Below are 9,511 nucleotides of genomic sequence, written 5' to 3'. Positions count from 1 at the left end.
GATTTCTCATTCAAGATGAGGAAAGAGCAGCTGCCACAAGTGAAATACGGTAGGTTATGGTACAAAGGGTTGAGATTGATGGTCGGTGGGCTTTGGAGGAGAATGAGGAGAGTTGAGAGCTGAGCTACAAAGGAAAACGTTCAATTTGTCAGTCTGTCTTTATTGAATTCCTCAGCTGTGGTGACGTCTGAGATTACAGATACAAGCCACCATATCGGGTCTTCTTAGAGGTATCGAGATCTCAGGGACTCTGATGAACCACACACACACACACACACACACACACACACACACACACACACACACACACACACACACACACACACACACACACACACACACACACACACACACACACACGCACGCGCACACACGCACACACACACACACACACACACACACACACACACACACACACGCACACACACACGCACACACACACACACACACACACACACGCACGCACACACAACCAGGTGGTTCAGGCAGCTAATGAAAATGCCAGCTTCTCTTTGAGCGTCCTCAGGTGTGACCAACCATGAAGACACTCAGAGGTTCTTTCACATCAGCGGAGGAAGCGGTTGGAAAAAGACCATTTCTGTTTACTTGGAGACACTTTTGATTTCCTTTTTAAGATTATTAATTAAATAGATGATGATATAATGATGTTTAAACTTTCCTGAAACACTTTGCTCCAACCTTAGCGTTGCACGCTGTAACTTATCTTTGCCCGACTCTGAACTGCTGGTACTCTGAGATTGATTTCTTTCTGTCTGGAGATCAGCGTGCCCTGGACACGCCTCTGCAACCCCTGCTGCTCTTCTCTGTTGACAAACCAAGGGCAAAAAGCAAAAAAGGCACTTCTCTCTGTCCTTTTATGTGCCATCAATACTAAAGCAAAATAATTTAAAAAAAACAGCTGTGAAATGACAGCCCCCCCCCCCCAACCCCCCGCCCTTAGTGGATGCTTTGATTTTAGAATTGGGTCACCACTAAAGTTATGGAAGTAATTAACAGTGTCCAAACAAGAAATGGCTCCTGAACTTATTTCACATTCATTCATATTAATGTTTAGCATGCTGTATAAACATCATACATTTGTCATGTGCTTATTTAAACCATTTAACTGGTTTTAATTTGAAATTAAAGCTTCTTTTAAGTTTTAATGTGAGATTTTAAAAATAATTAAGCAACACGTGATAGTTTATCATACAAGCAATCTTTCTTAAATGACTGTTAGTCTGCAAAAGAAAAATGTTAGGTGTAAAATAGAAAGGTATCAGGTTCTGTAGACAACAGAAATAAGGTAATTACAGAGTGTGTAAAATTACTGTGGAAATCATTTCTCTATGCTCTGCAGTGGGATAATAATTAAAAACTATCGCACAAACTTTGTAAGGAAACAAATTAAAGAAATGCAAATAAAAAAAATGGGTTTTTGATGCTCATACAAAAGTTTGTCAACTTGAATATCTGTCAACAACGGTTTAGTTTAAGAAGTTTAATTTCCATTAAACAGCTGATAATTATTCTTCATAAACACATTCCCAAGTAGAACAAATAACACATGCCATCACAATTCGTCTCTGCCTGGTTTATTAGTTATCAGAGTTTTGTTTGAAGCCCACAGACCATACGTGTCATTGAGAAAGATGTGTAGGAGCAGCAGTGTGTTGCACATGTGTGTAGTGTGTGTGTAGTGTGTGTGTAGTGTGTGTCTGTGGTGAAGGAGGCAGACAGGTGAAAAGAGAGCTGGAGAAAGAGCGAGACATGTCTCAGCACCCTGAGGACGTCTCCTCTTCCTGAGCAGCTGTTGTCTGAGAGCTGGAGGCAGCACTGCGGCGTCCTGTCAGCTCTTCTCCCTCAGAAGCTCCCGTGCATGCAAAGCAGGCTCCGGCTGCCCTCTCTCCTTGGCCACGCTTTCTACGCCCCCTTTTTGTCTCCGTATACAACAGACATCTTGTTTTCTCTCCCCCTTCGTCTTTATTCAAATCAATTTCAAGCCATCTAACCCGCAGTAATAGTTACAACACACACAAACACACCACACAGCGAGTGAGACAAAGAACATTTCAAGGGCACAGACTGATAAGAATTTTTTTTTTTTTTCGAGAACCACATTGATTTCTGTATTACTAGATGCATCAGTTCCCCTGCACAGGGAACATAAATGAACATCTGCTGATGAGATCCCATTTTACTCTCAGCTGTCAAAGGCCACTGATGTGTAGAGAAGCAAATCCATTTTCAAACTTTCTCACTTTTCATTAACACTTACAGACCACAACTAAATCAACATATACTGTAAAAGATGTAAGAATTTGCACCACCAAAGTTGTAAGTTGTGCTCTGCATCATAATAGGTTTTGTAGAGGGGCTCTGTAAGTCAGATTGCATTGTGCTCATGTGTTGCATATTATAAATAAAACTACTGTTTAAGCAACTAGTGTTCAGAATAGGAGTGATGGTATTTAAAGTCTCCAAGTATGAGGGTGTGGCCAGAGGCGGGCCAGTGATGGCAGTGGGTGATCAAAATCTGTCAAGACTTAATTAAAATTTGGAGTGCAATTGTTAAAATGTTGGAATAACTTTTGACATGTTTTCGCCAATGTTTTTGTGAAAGGCGCTGCAGTCACCTGCTGTAACTCTGAAATTCTATGTTATATGTACAGTATTTAATGATTTAAATTAAACTTATATTTTATACATTTTTTATAGGAGCCCGGCCCGTAGGAGCCCGGCCCGTAGGAACCCGGCCCGTAGGAGCCCGGCCCGTAGGAGCCCGGCCCGTAGGAGCCCGGCCCGTAGGAGCCCGGCCCGTAGAAGCCCGGCCCGTAGGAACCCGGCCCGTAGGAGCCCGGCCCGTAGGAACCCGGCCCGTAGGAGCCCGGCCCGTAGGAGCCCGGCCCGTAGGAACCCGGCCCGTAGGAGCCCGGCCCGTAGGAGCCCGGCCCGTAGGAGCCCGGCCCGTAGAAGCCCGGCCCGTAGGAACCCGGCCCGTAGGAGCCCGGCCCGTAGAAGCCCGGCCCGTAGGAGCCCGGCCCGTAGGAGCCCGGCCCGTAGGAACCCGGCCCGTAGGAGCCCGGCCCGTAGGAGCCCGGCCCGTAGGAACCCGGCCCGTAGGAGCCCGGCCCGTAGGAGCCCGGCCCGTAGGAACCCGGTGTCAAGGGATTTCCTTGATATCACTCTGAACATGTTTCACATTGTTTGCATTTGAGCATCGAGAGCTCACAAGCAGATGGTCATATTCTGAGAGGAGACTCATATTTCCAGTTTGTTACTCCCCCCACACACACACACACACACACACACACACACACACACACACACACACACACACACACACACACACACACACACACACACACACACACACACACCATATATAATTTTACCCCATAGATGAAATCAAAACAGTGACGTAGGCAGGTAGCTGACTGTTTTCAGTGGGAGCCCAGAGTTCATTCCATAATTGTTAAAATGCTGCCACCATGTGGTGTAAAATAGTACTGTATGGGTTATAACTTTTGTTACTTCAGTGACGTCAGACACAGTCATGTTGTTACGTGAACATGTTTCTATCAATCCTCAACAATCAAAGCCAAACTGTAATAATTCATGGAAGCGGTTCAGATGAAAGATATGTTTTGCACAGTTACACTTTTACTTTGCAGTTCCATAAAGTGGAAGTTTAAAAACACATTCGAGCTCTGGATACAATCCCACATTTGATAATTCAATTTTCAAAATTATATGGATGATTAAATGATGGGTGTCAGGGTTTATTTTCTTTTAACAAACACTATTTGAAAGACAAAGGAGCTCATTTCAGCTCCTGATGAACAGAAACACTCCCTGCATGTTGTGTCTCAGGAATTTGTAATTGTTTAAGCTCGTTACAGAAACTCACAGGACCTGTTGCTGACTGGTCTGTGGTTCGCAATATTCAAAGACGTTGAACTTCTGATGTCTGATGGATTAAACCAGAGCAACAACAATCTGCAGTAATAATTACAGCCATTTTTCTTTCTGCGTCAGGTCTTTCAACGGATTATCAGGACTAGCTCAAATAGTTTTAACTTTATTGAACTTTAAACTTCACACATGTTAAGTAAAATTAAGTTTTAAATACAAACTACCACAAATATTTCAGCTTCCAAGAGGTCAGTATGGGTCTGCTACATTTAACACTATGCAGGATTTGACCTTCTATCATTTAGGTTTAAAGTTCTAGGAAACATCAACTGTCAAAACAAATCTCTCCTTAAGGTCCATTTAGAAGCTTTTCTGGAGCTTTCAATCAGTTTAGGACCAAGAATTAACTTGGAGCCTCAGTTTTACGCAGACTTGGTAAAAAAAACAACCATAATAATAATAGTATAATTATCTGCTTTTGAAATGACAAAACCCTTCAGATCTGGGACAGCTGCTAAATGTCCTCCACTTGAGATTATTCTTGTATTTTCCTATTCATTCACCGTATATCTATAAAATGTTCTTATGGCCACACCATTACTTCACATGCAAATTTCCTGGCTGTCCTGTAGCCTAAATATTTTTGAAGTATGTTACTTTAAACTCGATGACATATTTTCCACAGATAATTTGATAAAGTCTTGTGGATTTATCTAATCTATGTTTTGATCACAGCTCTGCTGTAAAAGTTGAATTTGAACAGGTGGAACTGGCAAGTTAAAATCATTAAATTGGTAAGATCACAATGCATGGTGAATATTCTAAAATACTAGAATACAAATATTTGAAACCGTTTCAGTTACCTCTCCTATAATCTGATATTTTGTTCTCTGGTCTTTCCTGCATCGAAGTAAACTAACAGGTCAGAGGTAATAGTCGCAGCCTCTGAATAAATAAAAACGGAGAATGAATCATTCAAGCTGCAGCCTGTTGTGTTTGAGTGTGTGTCGTCATCAGGTCGGTCGTTGCGGAAGTGTTGCGGAGGACGAGACCTGCCTGCAGATCACAGGAGGAAGAGGTGTGAGCATCTGTAACACCAGCACCAGGTGGACATGGGTCGTTCCCCGAACAGGACCGTGTGAGACACAGTTCGGCTTTAGTTTCGGGTCATTTGTGTTCCGTGTTTGGTTCCTTTAAAACGGGACCAGTCGGGGAAGAGCTTGGTGTTGGTGGAGCTATGGGTGCCCTCCAGTCCTTCCCTGGTCAACCACAGTATATCGATCTGGCGGAAAAGACGGGCTGTGAGTAGTCATCGTTCATATCCGACATGTACAGACTCCAGCTCACTGCAACGGGAACATCATCTGGATTCATTTGAGTCCAGTCTTATTTTAAAAGGGAAATCCGACCGTTTCCACGTCATGCGTGACGTGTTCGGTAAACAGTTGGTCATTATTTGCTATCAGTTTGTACAGTACGTCTCTGTGAAGTCTGTTTGGTGCAGGAGCTATGAATAATTGAAAGTGCAAGTTAAATGGAAGTGTAACTTTACCCAGTTTATAAAGATGGTTTGTTAATAATAGATCACACACTGTATTGAAAGCTTTGACAAAACCATTTCAGAAAAAAAAAAAAGATTGATCCAAAAGTCACATCTCTTTTATATTTATGTCTAAATGATCTATATTAATTCACATGTCATTTCATTCATATGAAAGAAGTGAGTGTGACAACTCAAAATGTTTCACATAAAATCTGAATATCCAAATGTGTTGCCTTGAAAGCTTCGAGTAAAGAGCAGCTCGTGGGATTGTCAGCAGCCAGCTGAATGTAACTTGATGCTAGTCTGCAGTTTGCACAGGTAGAAAGTTCAGTAAGAGGAAGTTCGTCTCATGGTCGCCTGCTTTCTGTTTCCAGTCTCCTTTGAACAGATTGGAGTCCTACATAAAAGATTCAAGCAGTTGAGCCACAAAGAAGAAACTCTACGGTAAGATGTTGTAAAGCATTTAGAACTTCAGTCAGCGTCACCTTCAGGTTTCTGGTTTTTGTTGTCTTTTGATTTATGTTTAAAGCAAATGGCTTTTCTTTCCAAATGATCTTGACAATTTTCCAGCTTTCTTTGAAAGGTGAAACCGGTTCGACAGGCTCGGTGTGATGCACACAGCTGGAAACGTGACAGCAGTCTGACTGTATCTTTACAATCCTGTTTACACCCCAGGAGAGATCACTTCAGTGAAATCCCAGATCTGGCCTGCAATCCCATCCGCGCACAGATCATAGAGGCTTTCTTTGACCGGAGGTAGACCAGCGATACATAAATCTCAGTTTCAAGGAAACCTGAATTATTTTTGAAGTATCACATTCAAGAAATTCAGATTGAACTACACCGTTGGTTTCGGTGCATTTGAGGAATTGTAATTCTTTCTTTGTGTATCTTTTCAGAAACTTTGGTCAGAACGGTGAAGGGACGGTGGAGGAGATCGGCTTCGAGGAGTTCCTGGTGGTCATGTCTCATTTCAGACCTCCGTCGCTGCCCATGACCGAGGAGCAGCGTGGGAAAGTCCGGAGAGAGAAACTGAGATGTGTGTCCTGTAATGAATCGCATGCTTTGATATCATCTGTGGCTGATACGCAGCTTTTAACGTGATCGCTGTGTTTCTCTGCAGTTTTATTCAACATGCACGACACAGACAACGATGGGACAATAACACTGGAGGAGTACAGACATGTGAGCTTCACCTGCAACACACAAATGAGTTGAATTCAAACAATATTTACTCAGTCTGGGAATCTCATCCCAGTTTACCATGTTGGATTTAATGTTGTCTACATCTGTTTGAAGCATCATTTGATCAAAGTCAGCTGAATTTTGAAGGTTTAAGATGCAGATTTTCTTTGGCAGAAGGAAGTTATCTCTATGTTTTGTACATTTGATTATCGGGCATCTCCATTGCATCATCAGAGTCAGCAGCCTTCCTGCAACACACTTAATGGGCAGCTAATGAGGGATGTTGGAGGCATTTCACTTCCTCAAGCTGTCGGAGATCAGAGATTTCTTGGTTTTCTCTTATGTGGACTGTTGATCACGTGTGTTCAGGTGGTGGAGGAGCTTCTGTCTCGCAGCGGGGCACTGGAGAAGGAAACAGCCAAAAGCATTGCTGATGCAGCCATGTTGGAGGTGGCCAGTATCTCAATGGGTCACATGGTATGTAAACGAAAGCATCTCCAGATGACATTACGTTTGATTCATTGTTTGTCTGGACAAAGTCAGTGACTAAATGTTTTGCCACACAGGAGCCGGATGAATTCTATGAGGGTATCACATTTGAGCATTTCCTCAAGGTTGGTACACAGAATACATACTACAATATACATGTCTACTTTTTTAGCCATAACATACTTCGAAACTGCTTTTAAAAACGCAGTTCTGTTTGATATAGATGATATTGAATGTACTGGCAGGAGTTTGAAATTATGTAAATCTGTGTTTTGCAGTTGCTAGATGGCTTTGAAATTGAATCAAGAATGAACATTCGCTTTCTGAATATGGACACGATAACTCTGTGCAAGTGAGGTTGGTACCCTGAAATATGCTGTAACTCTGGGAGAAATATGAATAATTATAGTTTCACTGTAGCTTTAACTGTTTCTGTAGCTTATCGCTTGCACTGAATGTCTATGCCTTACCCATGTTTAAATAACTATGCAAATCCAAAGATAATATCTATATTGTTGATGTATTAGAGGTAGTTTAAGCAATAATGTGAGATATAAGAAAAAAAAACGATGCGTCTATAAATACTTTGACGAAGCAATATTAATCAAACACCCATGACTGGGTGACAGACAGGATGACTCTATGCATGCAAACAGCGATGCTTGAAGAAAGATGTTATTGCCATAAATCAATAACTCAATAATCAGGGATATAAGGGTTATAAAGGTGTCTAACAATAGTAAGACAATAATTTGAAATGCTTTTTATTCATGACACAAATATGACACTTGTGCATGCTCTGCACACTATATATTTGCACAATAAAAGACCCTGGATGTAACAAAGCTGACTTCAGTTCATGATGTGTGCTTCTGATAAAAAGGAAATGGGAGTGCTGTTGTGCAAGATGAAATGACTGAAGGCATCATTTAAAAAGAGGAGATGATACAAGTCATAATCAGTCAAATCCATTCTGCCTCTGTTCTGCTTCACCATACAAAGATATCGTCGCCTCTTAAAGTTACGCACAGTAATGAGTTGGAAAGACAAATATGACATTAATGATGGAAACAAAACTTAAAGCTGATCATGTCGGGATTTCTCTGAAAAGTCAGTGTTCCCTGAGAATTAATTCCTTTTTTTAAAGGCCCGATATTTAACAAAGTGGGAAGTGTAAAGCAAAATTAATCAATGAAAGTTATAATGAGAAGTGAGTGTTTATAGTATATGCAATAACCATAATATCCTCAGTTTGATTTCTGGCCAGGACTGCTGTCGTTATCCTTTCTCTTTTTCTCCCCATGTTTCTCTCATTTTTAATAAAACTATCAAAAATAATATTTGAAAAGTGAAAACTGAGAAACAAAAAAAGTTTGGTTGTTTGACAGAAGTTGAGTCAAATATTTTTTTTTTTAATTTTTTTTTAGGAAATGTGTCCAGATAGTTTATCTTCATGACTTCACGTGATGTTTTCAGTCATTGGTGTATGCTGCTCCCTACAGGCGAAAACATGTAGTGCATGTTAAGTGCTGATGAACTTGCACCTGATTCATTAATGATCATTTTATGTAACTTCTATACAGGGCTTTTCAACATGCCTGATGTGTTTTTCCAGGCGCTCATTAATCTGAGTAATTCAGTTCATCTCTACAGGCTGTGACTTTGCAGGATTCAGATTTTTATTTTATGCAATTGGACATATTTTGTGATAGAATATGAAATATAAGTATATGTAAGGTTAAGGATGTGTTTGTTTGATTATGTAAAGAAGTGTATGTGAATCTGCAGGATTCATCATATAAGGGCAGTTTAACATGTAGTTTCCATCTTTAAAAATCCCTTAAAAATACTTGATTGGTCTTAAAGTCTAACATTAAATTCAATTTAGGGTCATCCCGAACCGCTGTTTAAAGAATAATGTTCCTGATTATGAAATGCTTTGCATTTCAATTGACTTCAGTATATAATATATATATATGTCAAAGATTGATGACAGGTGAGTTAGTGGAACGAACAGTTAGTGGACTGTATCTGCTGTGACAGACTTCATCCCCGCTGAGGTCCTGCAAAGCATTAGTGAAAATGCATGAATAATGTAGACTGAAGAATGACTGTTGCCCTGAGGTACCCTGTGTGTTTGTGCTTTAAATAAGACAGAGTTATAACAGGGAACTTGATCATGACCCAGAGTGAATCCCCCATCTACTTCCAGTTTCCTGAGAGCTTGTGACCTGAGGAAAGTTTAGCTAAGTATGACTTTGTTTCTATAAAAATATTCATTAACTATGTGTATATAGATGACGTGATGGGGCTGTTAATGACCTATTTGAAGAGGTATTTCTGCAGGATGTCAACTTTTTTTTTTAATGCCCCCCCCCC

The 9,511-nt window shown here is 40.9% G+C and overlaps 2 protein-coding genes across 2 annotated transcripts; one reads left to right on the top strand and one right to left on the bottom strand.

The window, feature by feature from the left end:
• Positions 1-1,236: 1,236 nt before the first annotated feature.
• On the bottom strand, positions 1,237-4,216 carry LOC138629848 (spidroin-2-like). Its single transcript, XM_069713808.1, has 3 exons — positions 4,207-4,216; positions 2,708-3,175; positions 1,237-1,241 (listed from the first exon to the last, which is right to left on the bottom strand). The coding sequence occupies exons 1-3, from the start codon at positions 4,214-4,216 to the stop codon at positions 1,237-1,239; spliced, it is 483 nt and encodes a 160-aa protein (XP_069569909.1).
• Positions 4,217-4,953: 737 nt separating this feature from the next.
• On the top strand, positions 4,954-7,973 carry tescb (tescalcin b). Its single transcript, XM_069713750.1, has 8 exons — positions 4,954-5,216; positions 5,833-5,902; positions 6,134-6,214; positions 6,358-6,497; positions 6,582-6,643; positions 7,013-7,120; positions 7,210-7,257; positions 7,411-7,973. The coding sequence occupies exons 1-8, from the start codon at positions 5,153-5,155 to the stop codon at positions 7,486-7,488; spliced, it is 651 nt and encodes a 216-aa protein (XP_069569851.1). The 5' UTR covers positions 4,954-5,152; the 3' UTR covers positions 7,489-7,973.
• Positions 7,974-9,511: the final 1,538 nt, after the last annotated feature.

Source organism: Brachyistius frenatus, unplaced genomic scaffold (assembly GCF_029030835.1).
Source record: "Brachyistius frenatus isolate BFR_SWC_R1_liver_20210118 unplaced genomic scaffold, ASM2903083v1 Contig_122, whole genome shotgun sequence".
Taxonomy (NCBI): domain Eukaryota; kingdom Metazoa; phylum Chordata; class Actinopteri; family Embiotocidae; genus Brachyistius; species Brachyistius frenatus.
Note: the sequence above shows the minus strand (reverse complement) of the source record. Positions and strands in the feature narration are given on the sequence as shown.

Excerpts from the sequence above, each read along its gene's own strand:
- tescb (XM_069713750.1), top strand. The coding sequence starts at position 5,153 with ATGGGTGCCCTCCAGTCCTTCCCTGGTCAACCACAGTATATCGATCTG. Across the intron at positions 5,903-6,133 it reads CACAAAGAAGAAACTCTACG|GAGAGATCACTTCAGTGAAA; the intron begins GTAAGATGTTGT and ends TTTACACCCCAG. Across the intron at positions 6,498-6,581 it reads CCGGAGAGAGAAACTGAGAT|TTTTATTCAACATGCACGAC; the intron begins GTGTGTCCTGTA and ends GTTTCTCTGCAG.